At 43.8% G+C, this 21347-nt stretch overlaps 1 protein-coding gene across 1 annotated transcript; it reads left to right on the top strand.

Moving 5' to 3' along the window:
* Positions 1–2635: 2635 nt before the first annotated feature.
* LOC139348874 (endoplasmic reticulum metallopeptidase 1) lies at positions 2636–20754 on the top strand. The gene is made up of 15 exons (XM_070989261.1): positions 2636–2945; positions 5539–5843; positions 7457–7584; positions 7774–7879; positions 8544–8690; positions 8824–8916; positions 10865–11077; positions 11304–11524; positions 13002–13176; positions 13386–13576; positions 13674–13826; positions 14311–14513; positions 14595–14710; positions 14849–15012; positions 15798–20754. Exons 1-15 carry the CDS (start codon positions 2671–2673, stop codon positions 15972–15974), a joined length of 2667 nt encoding a protein of 888 aa, XP_070845362.1. The 5' UTR covers positions 2636–2670; the 3' UTR covers positions 15975–20754.
* Positions 20755–21347: the final 593 nt, after the last annotated feature.

Raw genomic sequence — 21347 nt, 5'->3', positions numbered from 1 at the left:
TGCAAAACCCCTCATTTCCTACTTAAACGTAAAAAAAAACGGTCTTTTATTTTGAAGGATGAAGACATGGTTACACCTAAGACTAAAACAATCTTATATCTAGCTTCACGCTCATGCTAACAAGCTAACGCAAACCAGAAACGCTAAAGATGCTGGTGAAGAACATGACCGTAGCCTCACCTGAGGATGTTGACTGACACTGACCAGTGACCACTTAAAATAGCAATAAAACATTAGACATTATTTTAATGTCCAAACTTGTCCTTCCTGATTATTCCCTGCAGCAAGTCGATGCTGAGCCGAGAAAACAAATACGTAGGCGATGTTAGCTGCTGTTCGGCTAGCGGCTATGTATTTACATGGGAGCGTCTGGAATGGAAAAGTACTAAAGACAGGGAAAAACAAGAAACAAAGACACCAAAGGCGTGTTTCCATATTTTTAAACAGCCACTGTCACATTAATGACACCTTGCCAGGAAAAACCTGGCAGTCAATGAGTACAGCCTACGCTCCATTACATGCCAAGTAAAATATTGTACTTATATAAGGCAATCTTTTAGCTTCACCTTGACCCACTACAGCATTAAAATACTGCGTAAATGTTTTTATATCAGTAAAATGTAGCAATGACAGGAGACAGTCTGTCAATGACTTATTTTTTTGATATTTTACTTCCGTACATACTTTTGTAATATTTTCAATGCAGGATTTTTGAAATGTGCTTATATTTTGTTGTATGCAATAGTGATACAAACGTGTGGGGGGGGGGGGGGGGAACGATTAAGTAAGATTATACCAGGATAATAATGGGACAAAAGTCAGTGCGCAATGACCTCAGGATAAACTCCTTTCTGCTGTTCTCATCTCGTCCACACGATGGCGACAAAGTAGCGGCATAAACCCTAGTGTCAAATCACATGACCAGCCACTAATGATAGATAGATAGATAGATAGATAGATAGATAGATAGATAGATAGATAGATAGATAGATAGATAGATAGATAGATAGATAGATAGATATTGCACCTGGGAAATACTGGGTCCATGTAAATGCACAATATACAGTTATAAGTACACAGTATACGGTTGCTGATATGGATAATGAATAGTGTTATTGCACAGCTGAGAGAAGTATCCAACTTTAGAAATTTAGAGATTGCACTGGGTGAAATGGATGTACAGATTAAGAGAGAAGGACAGTGTCTACACAGTGCGACATTACATGATGCTGGAGTTAAATAGTCTGTCAGATGTAGGAATAAAGGACCTGCGGTAGCATTCTTTCTTACAGACTGGATGCAGCAGTCTTCTACTGAAGGAGCTGCTTCAGCCCCCCACCGTCTCATGCAGGGGGTGGGATGGGTTCTCCATGATCGATGTCAGCTTGGCTAACATCCTCTTCTCACCCACTTCCTCGATGGTGTCCAGAGGGCAGTCCAGGACAGAGCCAGCTCTCCTGACCAGTTTGTTAAGTCTTTTCCTATCCCTCTCAGAGCTCCCACAGCCCCAGCAGACCATAAAGTTGTAAAATGTGTTTAACAATGTCCTACAAACTCCAAAGGACCTCAGTCTTCTGAGCAAATGCAGATGACTTTGGCCCCTCCTGTACAAGGCATCTGTGGGCACTGTGTGACAATAAATATTGTTGATGCCTGATTTTTTTTTTCTTAATGAAGTTATAGAAGCACCTTAAATCATAATGTATTCCGGTCCAGCTACACACACAATTGTGGCCTCAAAAGTACAATAGTTGAGTCACCCCCTCCAAAGATGAAAGGTTATAAAACTAGATTAGATTAGATCTACAAACACCAGAACATACACACCAAGGTCATTGCATGATGCCCTACAATAAAATACAGGTGGGGAACAAAAGTTATACATATTATACATTGTAACACATTAAACTATTGAAGGGCAGATTAACTAATCAAAATATCTCCAATCTGACCAGCTACAACATTGATGCTATAATAATGCCTCTTATATGGTAATTTAGCAGTGATATTAACACAGTAACATAATATGTAATACACCCTTCAGTGTGCCACTCTGCATAAAAAGTTTGTTGTTGTTGAAAGGTGATGTAAATTCATTTTTTGCCTAGTTAGCTGTTATTTTTGATATTTTCATTTTCGCATTTTTGTTGCTGATACTTAAAGGGTTTAAAAACTTGTGAGTGTTTCATTTCGTTGCTAAATCTACTTAAGCAAATAATCTCAATACTGGTTATAATCTCCCAAATGTAGGATTTTTTTTGCAGGGCTTTTCTGCTGGATTGCATTACTTAGTAGGTTCGTTGAGTTCATGTTAAAGGACTAGTTCGCTATTTTGGGAAGTTCATTTATTCGCTTTCGTGCTAAGCGTTAATGAGGAGATCACTAACATCTCTCCTATCAAAGCGAATATTTCCCTAAATGTTTAACTATTCTTTTAAAGCGTTCGCAAAATCTTCCCTATACTGCCGCCTAGTTATTGTTTTCCTACTTCCTGTCAGGAGCTGTTTCAGCCACTGTGTTTATATTCTCTCCTCCTGCTTCTCGTTTTCCACGCGCCTCAGCCGCCCGCCCTCTCAGACAAGTTTGTCCCTCAGCGCGATCCGTCGCTCGAGCAGAAAAAAAGCGACGCCTGAGAGCGACGCTTGCAGCTGATGTACCGCTGGCTCAAAAATGGAGAGCGACACCGCTGTCAGGAGAATAAAATCCTCCGGGACACAGAATTATGTAGCGCAAGATAACGACGGTTCCCGTGGCCGGTGCGGGAACAACGGCTACAACGGTGACCCGAAGAGGAAGCCCGAAGTGAGCCTCTACTTGCTGCGGGAAGGGCTGGCAGCCTCCTTGGTCTCTGTGTTTATTTTGGTGCTGTGGGGACTCGTTCATTTGTCGTTACAGCAGCTCGTCATTGGAAAGCCGACCGGCGAGTTCAACGCAGTGAGAGCGAGGTGAGTTTCGTTCAATACTGGGGGTAATACTCACCCTTATTAGCTTTAAATGTTAGCTAACGGTGTCGAAGCAGCAGAGCATTGGTTAACCTTTCCTCTAGTTTGACAACAGACCCGCCTAGATACCACTACCGGCTGCTTCTTCCCCTCCACCTCCACCTTTACCTCCGAGGCAGACAGGTGTGTTCACGGTGTGTTACGGCCAGAAGAGGCACGGCAGCCCCCCCCCAGGACCGAGCTTTTAAACGAGGCAGCCTCCAACATGTTAAAATCTTCCAATGAGCCAGAGATGCATAAACATTATGTCAGGCTCAAAAAATAGACGCCATGACATGTAAGGTAACATAATGGATTAAAACATTAGGCAGGAAATACAGCATAAAACATTGAAACACATATTAAAAGGACAGAAACCAAGATTTAAAAACACTTCACAACTAGATATTTTAGAAGGAAACTGATGCACAGAACTGGACAGTCAATCATTTCAGTAATTTGATAAAAATAAAACTTTGAAGGACCACTAATGACAGTGTAAACATTGCTGTTGCATCTACATTTAGCCAATTATGTAAGTTATTATCAAGCAAAAAACATGTAAATATTTGTGGGCTGTTTCTGTTTTATCTGTTTTATGTTATTGTAATCTGAATATCTGCAGGTTGTGAGTCCTTTAATGAGAGAAAACAAACAATATTTTCTGATATTTTATGGACCAACTGATTAGTCAGTTATTTAGAAAGCATTATCACAACATTGCTCGGCAATGGACATTGTCACTAGTTGCTGCCCTGCTCCAATTCCTGCAGCAGTACTCAGTTTACCTTGATTTGAAGTTGGTTTAGGGCCTCAAAAATGGGGAGTAAAAGCTCCTTTTTCTGTTTCACATACCTCTCAGTTGAATGCCTTTTGGTTTTACCGACTTCTTTGAGAAAATATGCAATTTTCAGTGGTAACCTATCATAGGACATTTTATTGGGGATGAATATCAGACTGCTAATGGACAGAGTAATTGATTATAAAATGCATCTTGCGTGACCATGGAGAACTTAATACTTCCTGTTCATTCCCAGATAAAACAAGCTGCCGTGTTTCACGGTGCAGCAGCTCTTATCAGATTTTCAGCCCCTGTGAGAAGGAGAGACAGGGATTATGGTATTGAATCTGAGGTCTGCAGGGCTGCAGTTGAGCTCTTGAAACTGCTGGCAGATGGGATTTGCCATCATTTGGCTGGTCGCTCCATAAATGAGTCAGGCGTGCTGCATTTGAACTGATTAGGGCTCTGAGCTTCTTTGGTCACAATCATGGCTTTCACCAGTCTGTGCCCGGCCAATCCAGATTTGAATTATGAGCCTGAGCATAAAGCGGCGCCTCAGAGGCTTCAACATGGAATGAAAGCCTCAGTTCAGACATCTTCAGTAATATTTGGTATCACTCTGTCACTGCAACAAAACTGCGGGTGGCAAAAAGCAAAGGAAAATCAAACATTTGATATATTTAATCCATGCTTGTAGCAGCTGGGCTTCACCCCCTCCACAGTTAGATAACAATGTTATTTTTTGGTGGCTGTGAGCATCAGCTAGCGCAGCAGCAGTCCTGCTGGTGTGGGCAGTGAAGCTGACATCGGCCCTTCTTGAACAGCTGCAGCAAACACCAGCAGCAGCAACAGCAGCTTTTGAACAAAAAAGATGAGGAAACGCATCTGCTTTTCCTTTTTCTGTGCCGTACGGGTTGCTTGGCTTCATTTCCTGTTTTCCATCTCCTCACGGAGTCTGTGCAGTGACAAGGAAGATGAGGTCAAAGTAATACAGACATGGCATACCGTAACCTGACCGAGTCGGCCCAAACTCAGCATGCGGATAACATAACAGAGATGGATTACACCCTGTTTGTTTTTAAAAATGAGTTCATTTGAAGTTTTTTAGCTCTGGTTTTATCTTTTGTGGGGTCATCTTTGTCACTACAGAATCAGGGATGTCATTTGCTGACTTGCACACTCCTCAACCCCAAGACCTCCACTCAGAGTTCATGAAGTCGCTCCACTCTCTTTAAAACGTTCAACTTTTGATGTTATTTATAGGACAGTAATGGCAGTTATTTGCTATTTTTGTTTGAAGAATGACTTAGATAATGAATATTTTAATGGTAAATGATAATTATTAACACTGTAGCTGATAGATTTTCTGCCATTTGCCCAATTGATTAATGGAGCAGTCGTTTCAGCTCTAGTTTAAGGGATAAAAGCAGAAGGCTGTCCAGATATAGTGAATGGGATTCTGTCTTTTTGGAGCCACCAATCAAACCATATGTTGTGGCATTGCTAACTTGTATAAAACCTAATTTAAACTGATAGTATTTGGGTAAAATATGGATATTTTTACGTTTGTCACAACCACCCGCTCGTTGTGTGACATAAAGGAAAATGAGATTTGTTACATTTTCAAGCACCAACTGTGTGTGAGCCGCAGAAAATGTAAAAAGAAATGCTTTAACGTTGTGAAGGATCACATCGGCTTGGTTCATTCTTCACAGTTGAACAGCGCCACCAAATTCTCTTTCTCTCTCTTCACTCTTCCCTCACCTCACAATCCAGACGGCACCTGGAGCGGATCACCAGCGTCGGCCCTCGGCCTGTGGGCAGCCAGGAGAACGAAGTCCTGACGGTGGGCTACCTGTTGGAGCAGATCGAGAACATCCGGGTTGACACCGCAGCGGGACCCCATCAGCTCACAGTGGACGTGCAGCGTCCCACCGGCTCCTTCTCCATTGACTTTCTCGGAGGCTTCACCAGCTTCTATGACCGCGTCACCAACATTGCTGTCAGGCTGGAGCCTAAAGGCGGGACGCAGCATTTCATGCTAGCCAACTGCCACTTTGACACGGTGGCCAACAGTCCAGGTGTGAAGACGTTCTTCTGTTTTTGTCCAAATACAGACAAACTAACAACCTTCCCAGAAGCCTCAACTGTACTTTGTATTAGTGCTAATCAACTGTTGTTACCATGCTAACACGCTAAGCTAAGCTGCTGAATATGGTAAACAGTATACCTATACCAACATGCTAGCATGCTGATGGTTTTAGCTTCTCTATCATATGACAAGAGCTGCTAGCATGTCTGTGGACTCCATGTCACATCTTGTAGCTCTTTTCCTCGCAGTGTGTACAAGCCATACATTTCCAGCATGCAAGGCCTCGGGTGTTTAAGACAACATAGCCTCAATTGTGTCCCATGTTGTGCTCTTTAGTCTCGTGTACCACGATGTGTGAAATGTAGACAGCCATAGCAAACCAATCTAGCAAATTTGAATCCACAGTGCTTCCTGTAAAGTACTGCAGATGGTCTTATTGTGCTTCAAACAGGAAGCTGCTTAGAGCTATCAGGGGATCGGATCCAGACAGCGCAGTCATATCTGTACTGTACTGTAGCACATTGTGGTGCGTAGCTATTCTTTGTTCTGCATTAATTCAGGAATTTTCACAGATTCACTCCACACCCTACAGCCTCTTGGAGAGTCTTGTTTTCCCACTTCACACATGCGCATACACACAGCTTCACTGGCAAAAGGAAATTGATCTGAGAGGCGTGGACCAGGAAGATACAAATCCATTTTCATGTCCACCGCTTCCTGCCAAACCTTTGATTGCTTGGAGTTCTAAACATTTGTTCATGCAAAAAGCAATCAGAAAATAAAGAGGTGGTGCATTGCCTTGCACATGTTTTTGTGCTCGTAGGTTTATTGAATGCACATGCGAACTGTCAGGAGGGTAAACTGATAACTGAGTTCAAAGGGCTTATATCATATGTACTATACTTTTTTCCACTTTCAAGCTATTATGTGTGCAGGCGGACTATTCAGGCTTTGTTCTTGCCATCCTCTGAGCTCTCACATGGCTTTTTGGGACAAGGATTAACATGTAGCGGACACAAGTGGCAGTGACAGGAGCATGAATGGCACCCAGACAAAGAGTGAACCGGCTCCCACCCATACCTCATGAACACATTCAGCGCAGAAAGCCGGAGCACATGATGTCTTACTTTGGCTCTCAGAACTTTGGGCTTTTCCCCCTCCTTCCTTCACATTCAGTCTCAGTAAAATTGTGTTCCTCACCACGAACATGTCTAATCATTCTGCGTCACATGCCCCGTTCATGTGGTCCTTTCTTTTCTTCTTGCTCTCACCCCCTTTTCCTCTGTGCTCTCCATTGTACAAGCAGGGGGAACTGGGTTTTTACCAGCTTGCCGCATTCTTTGCATTTGCACACAGAGCCTACTCCCTTCATTCTCGTGTGTTTGTGAATTTGTGTTATTCTCATGTGCGTCAGAGTTCATGTGCATGCACGTGTGCGTCACGACTTCAGATGATCTGGGTGAACAGTTGCTCGAGTCTGTGTGTAAATGCCAAGTGTCTGTTGCCTGATACAAATGTGAAAGGCAAGCAGGAGCTCGCATTACCCGAACCGTGCAGCTTTTTAGTGTTTTTGATACACATACACTGGTTTCCTTGTCTCAGGTGCCAGTGACGATGCAGTGAGCTGTGCAGTGATGCTGGAAGTCCTCCACTCTCTGGCCAACCAGTCTACTCCTCTTCATCATGGAGTTATCTTCCTCTTTAATGGGGCAGAGGAAAATATCCTGCAGGTAAAATGAAGCGACAAGGATATATATTTTACACTTTAGATGTTACAACTAGCCTGTCTTCACCACTTTGGATTGTCATTTCATTTAAAACGTATCGTCTCTTTCTGTTTTCCTTATTTTCTGTCCTACATTCTTACTCTCTTTCACTCTTTGTTTCTTTCTTTCTTTTTAACCCCGTCTCTCTGTCAGGCCAGTCACGGCTTCATTACTCAGCATCCCTGGGCCAAGCAGGTGCGAGCCTTCATTAACTTGGAGGCTGCAGGTGTTGGTGGCAAGGAGGTTGTTTTCCAGACAGGTACTGTAACCATTTGACAAAGCAGGCAAGGAAACTATTTGTGTGGCACGTTTCATACACAAGGGCAATAAAAGATAAATCCTTCCATGTTCGCAGCACAATGAATGTAAAAACAGTTACAATGAGGCCTATTTAAGAGCTAAGAAGATAAGTTTTTATCTCTGACCTCAAATGGTCAAAGTCGGGCCTTGTCGGATCTCAGCTGGGAGGTTGTTCCGGGTCTGTGGTGCAAGATAACAAAACGTTGCTTCATTTGTGTTTGACCAGTTGTTCTGCTTTGCTTGTTGGCATGTTGTCTTTATGCGATTGTTTTGCATATATTTGTGTGTGCCGCCCACCATCAATATTTCTTTGTCCTGCAATTGAGAAAGCTTGCAGGACAGGAGGTCGAGCTTTGTGCGATTTGCCTACAGTATATATGTATTCTTGTTGCAGCCGTTTACTTTCTGTCATTCTGCCACTATTTAGTATCTATGTGGAGTACTCACCTGATAACGGTTCCTGAACAGTCTGTACCAAAACAGTTAGTCGTAAATGTCGCAACCCTGATCACAAACCATTTCCACAGAATGATTATTCTATGTGGCATAACCTTGGAAAGTGAGAAAACTGTACAGTATATAAAATATTCTAGAAACCTTTTCTTCCTGTTGCTCCTCAAAAGGCCCAGAGAACCCGTGGCTGGTCCAGGCCTACGTTCATGCAGCCAAACACCCCTTTGCCTCTGTGGTCGGCCAGGAGGTCTTTCAGAGTGGCATCATCCCCTCTGACACTGACTTCCGCATCTACAGGGACTTTGGTAACATCCCAGGTAATGCTCACCAAGCCTCAGACTACAGTACAGTACACCTTTGTCATGAAAGTCTGAGTCTTTAATGAGACAGTTTAATTTTGTGTCTTTTTAAAATCTTATTCTGTCGATGTATGTGTTTCATTTTACACAGGCATTGATCTGGCGTTCATTGAAAACGGTTTCATCTACCATACCAAGTACGACACTGCTGACAGGATCCTGACGGACTCAATACAGAGAGCTGGTGTGTAAATAAGCATGCGTGCATCTATGCGTCCCTGCATGGACTGAAATGATTTTATTCCTGTTATTCCTTCATATTATTTATTTGAACACTCATTATCTAGATTCGTGGCATGTTAGCTGGTTGGTGTGTCCGTGCGTCTCTCAAGGAGAAAGCAGTCACTGCAGCAGTAGACCGGTGGTTAAAAACAGATGCCAACACCGTTTTTCTGTCACAGACACAAAGGCAAGCTGTCCGTTAGCGCTGTATCCCCCGTTTCAGGCGGGTCAGCACTACGCTGATCTCATTATTTCCCTGAGAAGTAAGAAATGCATGCATACATAGCTGCCGCAGACATTATGTTGCACTTGCCCTCATTTACCTCGCGTGTCTGCGTTGCCGAATTATTTTGCTTTGCTTAGCAGAGAATCCAGTCGGTCAGCACTAAAAACCTGAGACGGTTGGCATCTTCCCCTCTCTCCCTCAGCAGCTACTGGACATCTCCCTCTTCTTCTTCTGTGTACAATAACTGACCGTGCAAGGCATGAATTATTAGAGAGAGAAAGTGAGATTTCAGAGGGAGGTAGAAGGTATTTTTAGTCCGTAGAGAAGAACAGTTTTGTAAGGTGGAGAGTAATACAGCACAGATGCAGATGGTACAGATTCACCAGCAGCTCCGCTCTGTTGATGCCTGCTATGAGCATTTTGGCCTCTTTCAGATCTCTTACTTCACAGCTCTGCTTTCAGACAAAGTGGAGGAAAAGTGCAAGGCTGGCTTTGCTCTAATGTAGTCTTACTGTGCAATAAAATTACTAGATTTGATGTTTTTTTTATTAATCTTATCGTGATTTTTGCTTAGTCATTGTGAAATTCAGACAGCAAAGTTGTGGGTGAATCACAAAGCATAATCGCGTAGCTAAGCAGTGAACCCAGCACGAACAAGTGGATGTTGTACACTCAGTTGTTTACACTTTCAGGCCACAGCGAGCCTACCAGGCGGAAGAACAATGGTGCTTTGTCTTGTCTGTGTGTCTGTGTGTGTGTGTGTGCTCTGTTAACTGTGCAGGCATTCAGGCAGCACTACACTGAGAAAAGAAACGTAGCCTCAGGCAGCAGTAACCACCATAGCGACCTCTTACTGATCCTTCACGTAGACACATTTCTCATCTACATTCAGCATCATGAGTGAAACCAGTTTCATGGAAAGTCCTCTACGTGTCCTATATATACTGGTGGTTGTGAAACTACGAGAGGCCGTCAGGTCATAAATCAGACACACATACACCAGCGTACTCTTTGAGAAACACCATAGCACTCGCTGTAGTAGTGGAAGACAGAATAGTGGTGTTTAGGATTGAATAATTTTGTGTGTTGTGACATTTCCTGTCATGGGGAAAGCTTTTGCATAACACGAGTTTAAGAGTAGAGTTGTGTGTTCAAGAGAGCAGCAGCGCATGCAGGAAGGTACGATGGCGAGTGTACTGTATGTTTAATTGTTTAGGTGTTGTTCATGTGCACACAGATTTTATTGCTGCAGAAAATACTGTCTGGATGGCTGTGCGGGAATGACAAAGACCACTGCCTCAGCGTCGTAGTTTGTCCCCTCTGGTCAGGAGGTTATACTGAGTCATCAGTAAACTCTGCCCGCTGCACATGAAGTGTCAGCTGTAGAAAGGATGATCCTTTTTGTCATGTGATAGTGAAGCTATCACTTTCACATTCAGTCACTTTAGCCATTTCCTTCCTCTGATTGCGAATTACACAAAAAGATTAAGCACAGTGATTAGTTTGTTAATGAGTACTGTCCCACCCGGTCCTGGTTTTAAGCTAAGATCATATCCTGCTTGTACCCTCCGGCCGCCCTCCTGATGTACTTTTTACTCTATAGTGAAGTAATCAGTGCAGTCAAATGCAGCAGAGCGTTGTTGTGTCACATTTCAGCTTTGAACTGCTCACTTCCTGTTTTCAGGTGACAACATCCTCGCGGTCCTGAGGTACCTGGTCATGTCAGAGAAGCTGGCAGATTCCTCAGAGTATCGTCATGGCAACATGGTATTTTTTGACCTGCTCGGGGTGGTTGTGGTGGCTTACCCAGCCCGTGTTGGCACCATCCTCAACTACATGGTAGCCACAGCCACCTTCCTCTATCTGGCCAAGAAAGCGTCACTGCCAGGCAATGGAGGTGGGTCGCCATTTCCTTTGGTGGATGCCTGTGATGTCATTTCCTGAACTGGGTGTGTGTTTTCCTCTTTGTGGCTTGTTCAAGTGTATTTGTTGCAAATGTAAACAAATGAACAATCCCAATTTGTCGGGCCAAGTCCAAATAGTTCAACACATTTAATTTTTCTGTAGTAGAGCTGGATGAGCTGTTCTTCTGTTAGCTCTCTTCTTCTCTTCATCTTCATCAGGTGGCCGCTACGTCAGAGATCTGGCCTGTGCCACAGGTGTAGCAATCCTGAGCTGGTTCGTCACCTTGCTGTCAGTGCTGATTGTAGCTCTGCTCGTCACTCTGCTGGGCCGCTCCATGTTTTGGTACAACCACTTCTACGCCTCCATCTGCCTGTATGGAGCCGCTGCCACAGGCAAGATGATCCTCATTCACACGCTGGCCAAGAACTTGTACTTTGGAGTAAGTGGAGTTTTTATGCCAGGCTGCCTTCAAGGGTGTGCATTTTGGGAGGTAGCGTTTATTTGCTTTTTTGCAACAAGCCTGTTTCACAGCCTCCAGAGGTGCTGCTGCTTCCAGTCTCTATGCTAAGCTAAGCTAAGCTAAGCATCTCTTGGACTTCATATTGAAGGGACAGATATGAGCATGGTATAAATAATCTCATCTAAATCTGGGCAAGAAGGCAAATAAACATATTTCTGTAAGTGTATAGCTGTTCTTCAGACAGTGTGTGTAGTTGCAGAGTTTGAGATATAATCTACAGTAAATGGTCATGTGCTTCAAAGATGAGTGTTGAAATTCTCTGTGAAGTTGAAAGAATGTTGACCAACTGGACTGGAGATTAATATCTGTAGCGATACTTCTGGTTCCATGAAACATGTCAGTACACTCGAAAGTTTCCTCTGAACTTTTGTAGTCTGTGTTTCAGTTCTGTGTGATCGAATTATACTCAAACTCCACTTCTCATTGCGTTTTGCTTGATATGAAGATGAGGTCATATTATATCCTAGATAATAATATCTTAAGATCTCTTGATGACTGGCTGAGGTCACATTTAAAGGGGACTGAAGTGCAGAGAGGAGAAAGCTGCAGTTCCTCTTCCTCCACGCTGATCACAGACCAGCACTTCTTTGTGTAGTAAAGCCTATTCTTGCATGTGTTGGAGACTTTTTTTGGTACATTTTAGTGCAGCTAGTTTCAATGAAAGCTAACATTAAATCTGAACCCGTTTGCCTACAAAAGTACAGTAAAAGATGATTGTAGTCCCACATCGCTGCTGACCACAATCTGCTCTACAAAGGTCCCAGTAAGACACTGGGGGTTTATTTGTGTGGCGGTGATGCGGGACCATACGCTGCTGTATAGATTTTTTCTGTGTGTGCGTGCGTGAAGGCTTTCTGTATAACAGCCGGTTGACAAATCATTCAACCAAAAGGCAATGTGAGAAAGAAGCTGGCTGAGTACCTCTCTCAAATAATATTACATATTGCATTGAGAAAAGATCTCGACGTTCATTTTAATCAAACAGCGCCGCTTTGTGTGCTCGTGGGATGTAGATGTACTTCGGACTGAACACAAGCCTCTCAGTCATCCTCCGGTAATGCATGCTAAATCAGATCAGTGAGCTCTTCCTGCAGTGGCCGAGGTTCTTTCCAAACCATATTCATTGTTTTTTTTTTTGCTCCTTTTTAGTTTATGGTAAAAGTTTCAGGATGCAACAGTGGCCGCTGTGAAAAGTTCCTCTTGTAGAAACTGGGAAGTTCCGAGTCACATCATTGATTATTTGTTCCTGTTCAGAGTTTATTCACATCAGTCACGAGTTACAGACCGTTTTATTTGCAGAGATGCGTGCAAAGATGATGTAATATTATCTGTGATGTATGTTTAGTGTGTGTAATACTTATCTCTAATATTCCTTGTGTGTGTGTTTTCCATGCAGGGTGTGCGTTTGGTGGAGCTGGGGGATCTCTACTTCGACGTGAGCTTGCTGCTGTGGTGCTGCAGCCTGGTGTGGCTGACCCAGCAGGGCCTGTGTTCAGCCTACGTGCCCATGCTGATGGTGGCCTTCCCCCTGGCCACCAAACTACTGCTGGCCAAAGAATTTAAACATAGAGGTAAATACACAGCCTCAACTCGGCTTTATTTACAGTGAATGTTTATATAGAGGCAAATTAAAGATACTTAACATTGGGAGTGTGTTCAGCGGTTACCGCAATGTTAGATGATCTTAGAAAAAGTGCTCCTTGTTTGGGTTTAAGAGAGGATTCTCGTGGGTCATGTTCAGTGTGACCTGACAAACACTGACCTCTCCATCTCTCTGCAGGAGCGTCGCTGAAGTACAGCATGCTCTACCTGTTGGGCCTGGCGTTGCCCTATGTCCACTTCATGTTCCTCATCTGGGTGGTGTTTGAGATCTTCACACCCATCATGGGTCGCAGCGGCACAGAGATTCCCCCTGAGGTGGTGTTGGCCTCCCTGGTTACCCTGGGAACCATCTTCCTCTCCTCCTTTTTTGTTAGTACTCCCACACTGTGTCACCTCTCATAATTGTTATTTCAAAAAGACTGCAGTGTAGGTTGCTCCGGTAACATATTATATTTCTCTGTCTCAGCTGCATTTCATCTACTTGGTGCGGAGCACGAAGTGGATCCTGGCTGGTCTGGGCTCAGTCTTCATCATCATGTTCCTGCTGATGTCCTGTGGCCTCCTCTTTCCTTATTCAGGCAGTCCAGACAGCCCACGGCCAAAACGAGTCTTCCTGCAGGTTCATAGTCACCACACACACACACACACACACACACACACACACACACACACACACACACACACACACACACACACACAGAAGCACAAACGTACACAGAAACATACACTTTTATTCTTTTATTTTCTTGCTAAGAAAATGATTTTTTTCTTCACTGAGCTTCCTTTATAAAACATTTCAAACATGTCCTTGAAACTTCAACACTTAAAAAACAGCTGCTGCAGAATTACTTTGAATTTTTTGGGGTCAAATACGTTTGTTTGATTTCGACCAAGAATCCTGCAGAGCAGCTCCTGCTTGCGTGATTGTGGTCTGTTGTTGGGAGCAGGTGGAATACAAAAAAACCCATATAACATGTTTTTTTGTAACTGGGACACGGCATGTTTTTGTGATTGGAAGAACGTGACCACCTGCTGTAGATAAAGATAATAGAAAAAAAGCAAATGACTTCCTTTTGAAGAATGTTTTATCCACCCGCCTGCAGCATACGACACGGACCTTCCACAATCTCCAGGGCCAGGTGGAGAGCCGCGACTCGGGTCTGTGGATCAACAGTTTTGACTACACGGGCATACAGCACGTCACTCCTCACATCCCTGAGATCAACGACAGCGTTCGCACCCACTGCCGTGAGGACCAGCCCTTCTGCGGCTACCCCTGGTTCCTGCCTGTGAAGTTCCTCAGCAAGTCAGTAGCAGCCTATGGCTTTGTTCCCATTTGCTTAACATTGTTTTTATTTCACTACATGTTATTTTGGTGCATTTGCAGGAAGAACTGGTACCTTCCTGCACCAGAAGTGTCCCCCAGCTCTCCAGTGGAGTTCAGCCTGCTGTCCAAAGAGGAGACCAGCTGGGGGACGATCAAAATGACCTTCAGTGTGAAAGGTCAGGAGCACTCTCCGAGGCCGCTGCATTTGCTTGCACATATGACACATTTAAAAGGGTGCAATGTTACAGCTGTTTGTTGTCAACACTTATCATTATGCAGCATTCAGTTTTGGGTCCCGTCCCTTCCCATTGCAGGTCCCAGTCACATGTCTCTGTACCTGATGCCTCACCAAGGAGCCAGCCTCTCCACCTGGTCCTTCGGTGATGGGACGCCGCAGTTCGACCTGAGTGGAGAGTATTTCATCTTCTATTCCCACGGCCTCGACGCTCCCACTTGGAACTTCTGGTTTGAAATCCAGGTACCGTATGCAGCTGAAGTACACAGTGTGTACTTTTTGTACTCATTAACATTTCATATCTCTGCTCTGTTGTGCATTTTTTTTCCCATGTGAATTATTCAGACTGCTTTCTGTTTACAGTGAGAGGAGGACCCTCACTCTTTAGTCCTGGTTTTGAAGAGAATTTGTGTTGGGGAAAAAAAAAGCCAGGCTAGCTGTTTACTCCTGTTTGCATTCTTTATGCTAAGCTAAGCTAACCTAGCTATAAGTTTACATGCAGCATACAGACATGAGAGTGGTATCAGTCTTCTCATCTAACTCTCTGCATGAAAGCTATTTCCCAACATGTTGAACTATCCCTTTAAGAGTGTTCTCCTCACCCACAATATTAAATAAATCATCAGGAACTGGTGCACCTTTGACAGCCTGAAATCCGTCTCAGGATCCAGACAGATGCAGCTGATTTTTATTTTTTTTTTAATGTCATTCTTTTCATTCCTCACATTTCTACACTCTGCCAAGCATCACCCTCAGGGCCTCAGTCTGCGATCGTTTGCAGGAGATAAACTCCCACCAGGACACAGTTGGACTGTGTCATGTGAAAACCTTTAAATGACAATTTTGGAGATTTGATTTTTTTTTTTTTTTTTTTCTTGATTCCATTAACCATTGCATGAGTTGAGAGCAACTCCATGACCTTTGCATAAGCTTAAACACATGCATCACAATGCTACTAAAGCTGAGGTGATTTTTCTTCGGCCCTGTCTGCCTTCTCACGCCTTTCTTTCTCTCTCCTCCTCTGCCAGCCTCCCAGGGACCCCGACCCATCAGGCCCCGAGGGGATAATCTCCGTTGCCATCTCGTCTCACTATTTCTTCGGGCAAGACCAGAGGACTGCTCAGCTGGAGGGAATCCTCCGCAGGTTTCCCACGTGGGCTTTTCCTTCGTCTTGGGTCAGCACCTATGACATGTACCGATACTGAGGACGCCACGCTGCACAGAGGCTGACGCCGAGAAGAGCCGAGGGCCGCAGGGGCCCGCGAGACGGATGGAAGATTTCAAGGAACAATACTGAGGACCAGCCCTGCCGCCTTTTCACTCTGACACAAACACACACTCTAACACACGCTCACGCTCCCTCCCAGCCTGCCTGAGAGACCCCCATCACTGTGTCAGTAGGCTTAGTAGCTAACCGAGCAGGAAGAGACACGCTGAGACATGCCAGAGGCAAGCTGACCCGACAGCTTCCGGACTGACTAACTCACCGTCCGACGCACCGGCCGCCACAAGCCTCGTGCTCACTCCTGGGTTAGTGAAACGAAGGGGTTAAGATTTTTATTTATTTCATTTTCTTTTGTACTCAATCTGTAGTGCCTTTGCTTTGACTCACTCCATCTCACTCTCTCTGGCTGTCTTCCTCCTGTTATCGTCTCTCATGCTAACACTCTTCCTGAATGAATAACGTCGCATGGCTACCTCCCCTGCTCTCTCTCTCTATTGGCAAACCACTCGAATTGATGTGTCTCTGGCTTCCCCTGCAAAAACACCACCACTGTCAGTACCGTAGGTGTCCTAACATACGGTCTGTTAGAGAAGGGAGACAAAGACCTCCTCTTGTTTGACCTCTCCTCGGACTTTAACCGGAAGCTTTGACACTTTGAAAGTCGCTTTTCATCAACACACACTGGTTTTTATTATGAGCTTCTGTATTAGCTGACAGTGAAATCGCTCATTATCGTTCCTCACTAGCGCCACTGATTTGCAGAAAGGCGTGCCCCTGCGTTTCCACGAGGAATGCCAACGATCTGCTTTAATCGTCAGAGAATCTGGCACGCAGATGCAGAAAACTGTGCCTGTTAAATGAAAACATCTGGCTAAAATCAAAATGTCAAGGTGTCCTTTGAAAGGAGGTCGTCTCTGAGGTCCTTAAGTTTTCGCCCTGATGTGTTCATGCGATGGTGTACTTTAGATTTTAGGCTTGATGACACCAGGGAAACGATGATCGTGGCGCTCTAAACGTCCTGTGATTCATTCCCTGAGCCTTGAGGGCGACTGGGTGGAAAACCAGCAATGCAACTCCACACCAGTGTGGGTCAGCTCGGTCCATGTCTCATGTGGAAGTGTTGATTACTTACATTTGCTGTTACTGTAATGATATTTATACTTGTTTTCAAACCTCTAGAAGTAGAAGTAGAGCCACAATAGTTAATTGATCAATGAATTAGTTCCAAGTCTGAAATCTGCTGCCTCCAGCTCCTCAAACAAGGACTTGCTGCTTTCCTTTGTCATACAGAACAGAAAAGGAATTGTCCTTAGGTAATGGACTGTTTGTTGGACAAAACAAGACGTGTGACGATGTCCGCTTTTGATGCTGGGAAGCTGGGAGGGCTTTTTTTTTATCACTTATTGACATTTTGTCATCTAAACAATCAATCAAGAACATTATAGGAACGGTAATTAATTCTGAAAACAAACATTAGTTGCTGCCCTTAAAGAAAATTATCCATTAGCTGTGCGTGTCGGATTCAGATGCATTTTCAGATAATTGAACCACTAGAACGGCATCACAACAACACAGGAAATTCATTTGAATCCACTTAAAAACCACTCCAGTGTGAATTTTTAGAAAATCAATCAAATATAGCAATATAGCAATACAGAAAGGGTAAGGCTTTATTTATGGGTCTGTAATTTCTGAATACATTTCCCGTAAAGAACTCTGCAGAGTTTGCTTGTAATCAGATGGAACATAGAGGCCGCGTTCAGTTGATTTCCATTAAGTCATCAGCCGAGCACGCAGAATGTCAAATTAGTCTCCAGGCAAGCGTACGATTCAACAGATGTGAGAAAAGGTTCCCGATAACAAAAGAATGAATATTTACGAGCTATTCTTTAAAGTAAATTCATATTTTCATTGCATTTGGGTGAAATAAAACCACCAATAGTCTGGTGTAGGCAGACTAGACTATGCTAAGGCTATGCTAAAAGTTGTGTTGAAATGTGTCATTAAGCCTTTTGGTGCTGCTGCGGACGGCTTCTGTTAACTGTTCCGTCTGCTCGTTGCTGATATTTCACTAATCTTACATGGAGCTTTGTTTCAGTCTGGAGCCCAAGTATCACAACCACAATCCAGTTGATGTGACCTGTTTTACACGTCCACTACACATAGACCCCAGAGAACACACGCAGTCCCGTTGAAATGCAGCTCGCAGCCTCTCCTGAGAGAAACCCGCAGTGCTGCGCTTGGTCGATCGCGTGAAAGGTGACCGAGACACTTGTGCCAAGAAGCTCACACCCTGGCTGACCAATCGCAGCGTGAAGAGGGTGCGAATGTTGGACTGGCAGTATGTTTTATGTTTCCGACCCCTTCAGTATCACCGCTACCTCCGCAATGATCAAAGTCTGGTGATAACAGTTCTTGTGAAGACCGGTTTGGATGTTTCGTGTCTGTTTCCTGCTGTCAAAGTGGAGATTTAGCTGACGAGGCCTGTTTCCACAGTGTTTTGGTAGCTGGATCTCATAGCTGTATCATGGACCGTCCCCTCCCTGCCTTCAGCCCCTCACTCTTGATGAAATCTGTTAGCTGTTTGACTCCTCCGACTTGTAATCGCAGGTGGAATCAGGTTGTTGTTGACGGTTTCTTTGCACGCGGGAGATCAGCTGAGCAGAACTCGCCTCTTGTCCACCCGGTGACGTGTCGTTGTGATGTGTGTCGTCTGGCTTCGGTCCCACTAAATAAATGCTGACATGAAGGAGGCCTTAACATTTTGCTTCCAAAGACACACAAAATGTTTACTGCTGTGGACACAAACATCTCAGTGGTCTTAAAGCCATCAGGTGCTGCACTGTACAGTTTTTATGTTGTCTGTTGGAAAGTTGAAACTTTAATGTATCACAGCCTTTAACTCGGCGGGTTGAAAGCAGATTGTCCGACAGCGCTCCTTTCCTTTATGCACCATCTCACCATGCAGTACCACAGCTGTTCTGGAGCTTCGATTGTGTCACATGACCTTAGTTTGCTTTGTCGTCATTGAAATGTAGATGTTCAAAATTTTTTTGTCAAGGACTCAGCCTGCTGAGGAAGACCGTGTGATGCAGTCGAAAGCTCTGGAGCAGAGCTGCTGAATCCGACCTATCAGACATCTGCTGTTACAGTATGAGTTTGACTCTGACTGTAAAGAAGAATTTAAATTTGATGGCTGTTGAAATTGTTGGTCAACGATGTAGTTTTTGTTTTTACTTCTTATCAAGTGTTTTTTTTTTTTTCATCTTAAAGGACCATACCTGTGTTTTTTATAGCCATTTATGACGGATCATATTTACTTCCCATAACCCTGCTCTAACTGTTGCTGCAGTGACAGCAGCCATACGGTTCACACGTAGACCAACAGCTGACTGCGAGACAAATGAACAGAAAATAATGTAAACGTGTTGAAACATGAGGGGGAAAAGCACCAGTATGGTCCTTTAATACATTTAATACTTTCTTCCTCTGAAACAGATGCTGCTGCGTTAACCCTAACAACGGCGCCAACATGAAGCGCAGCAGAAACAGAAACACTAACTGAGCAGGTGTGTCCTGCACTGTGACCCATCGCCTCTCTCGCTCTCTGACGTTTCAATCTGCAGTCTGTCATTAACAGCAGACCCTGATGTGTCTGGTCGACTCGGGCGGAGCTCACCGTTAACCTGCCCTGACCAGCACAGCAGCGCTTTGAAACCTGAACCATGAATGTGCTTTTCTTTCACAAAATGACTTTTTACTATTACTTTGGGCAGCAAAAAAAGGCGACCTAGGCTTCTGAAATGTCCCGTTATGTTTTTGTCCTGTTTTTGACTTAATAACAAGCTGGCATTGCGGCTGAAATCAGCCATGTTTAGCAAAAGAGAGAGACGTCCAGCGAACACACACGCGGTTTGTTCAGCGGTGTGAAGAAGATCAGTTGTGTCTGTGGGAGAAAAAGCTTTATTAACAATGCAAATTAATATTTTTCTAAACGTCTGTTATAAAGTGGCGTAGCGTTTGTTGTTCGAGGCTGAAGGAAAGCTGGAAAAACCGGACGAGTTGTGTCGCCACCTAAAGCTCACACCGAGTGCTGCTAGAGAACTTAACGTAGAAACAAACTCTTCTTAGGATGAAGTGAATTTAAGTCACAGAATCTAATATATCCACGTGACTCAGCTCGGACTGAGAGACCAAGTGCTGCACAGTGTTTTCGTCGTTCAGTGTAAACTCACAGGTGGATGTAGCTTTATCTCCATCACGCGTAACAGTCAAGGAAAATCTAACAATCATTCACCCAGATGTCCGTCTGAGTTTAACTGAGATCTATTTTGGGATACACGTGGAAATGTCTTAATGCCTGTTGTTGAAGGGTGTCTTTTATTTTTATTTTTCAAATGTTTGTTTTGTAATGTTTGTTTTTTTTTTGTCCAGCATCTTGACTTTTCACCTATGCCTAATTCTCTAACTGCTCAGTTTTTGATCTGAAAGTTAAATTAAGATTAGTTTTTTTTTTTTAAATAAGACTAATCATTTTGTTCTTTTTAGTGAATGATTTAACTGTAACAGTTACATTTCTCCTTTGAACTGCTGTTTAGCTTTTTTTTTAATTGTTAGTTGGAGTTAAGTGATTGATATGACTGTTGCTATTGGGATTGATCTGGTTACAGGGTATCCATCGATTGAATGGACGGGATGATTTTACATTATGCAAAAAGCTTGAATTTAATTAGCACTTGTACAGCAATTAAAATGCTTATTACGTTAACGTTTGTTGCATCGTCCTCTATTCATAACACGTGCAAACAGCAAATTATAATTAATGAGGAAAATGACCATTTTTAAAAATAATTTATTGGTCTTTATGTACAAGGAAAAAAAATGAAGTAGAAAACCAAACATGAGTAGAAAAGGCAAATGTACAAGAGATTATCTTTACACTGCATTGAGGATGTTTGCTGCTCCCGCCACAGAAATAAAACTTTAGTCAGGAAACAGGCAATACTTTTACAACTGTACACAGGAGGGAGGGAGCGCTGACGCCAATGACCCACAGCTCCTCGCCGCACAGAAGGAAACCAGAAAAAGATCTGCAATATTCATTTCCGTAGGAAATTCTCTCGTATGCCGTCAGCATTAGTTTTTTTTTTAGTCTGATGAGAGGGATGGGGTACGTGTGTGTGTGTGTTTGTGTTTGTGTGTGAGGTCCCCCCCCCCCCCCCCCCCTGCATAATGAGTCAAGCGTTCAAATGAAGCAACCGGTTAAAACAGAAGGCCTCTGGACGTCAAGTCTTTGGTTCGTCATGTTACCGTTTTCAAGTCAAGTAAAGCTTACAGCGCAGCAGCGTCGTGT

Source organism: Chaetodon trifascialis, chromosome 20, assembly GCF_039877785.1.
Source record: "Chaetodon trifascialis isolate fChaTrf1 chromosome 20, fChaTrf1.hap1, whole genome shotgun sequence".
In the NCBI taxonomy this organism is placed as follows: Eukaryota; Metazoa; Chordata; class Actinopteri; order Chaetodontiformes; family Chaetodontidae; genus Chaetodon; species Chaetodon trifascialis.
The sequence above is the reverse complement of the archived record's forward strand: the minus strand, read 5'-3'. Positions and strand labels throughout refer to the sequence as shown.

Bases quoted from the DNA above. Each gene is read 5' to 3' on its own strand.
- LOC139348874 (XM_070989261.1), top strand. From the start codon at position 2,671: ATGGAGAGCGACACCGCTGTCAGGAGAATAAAATCCTCCGGGACACAG. The intron at 7,585-7,773 runs GTAAAATGAAGC...TCTCTCTGTCAG, and splicing joins CAGAGGAAAATATCCTGCAG to GCCAGTCACGGCTTCATTAC. The intron at 11,525-13,001 runs GTAAGTGGAGTT...TTTTCCATGCAG, and splicing joins CCAAGAACTTGTACTTTGGA to GGTGTGCGTTTGGTGGAGCT.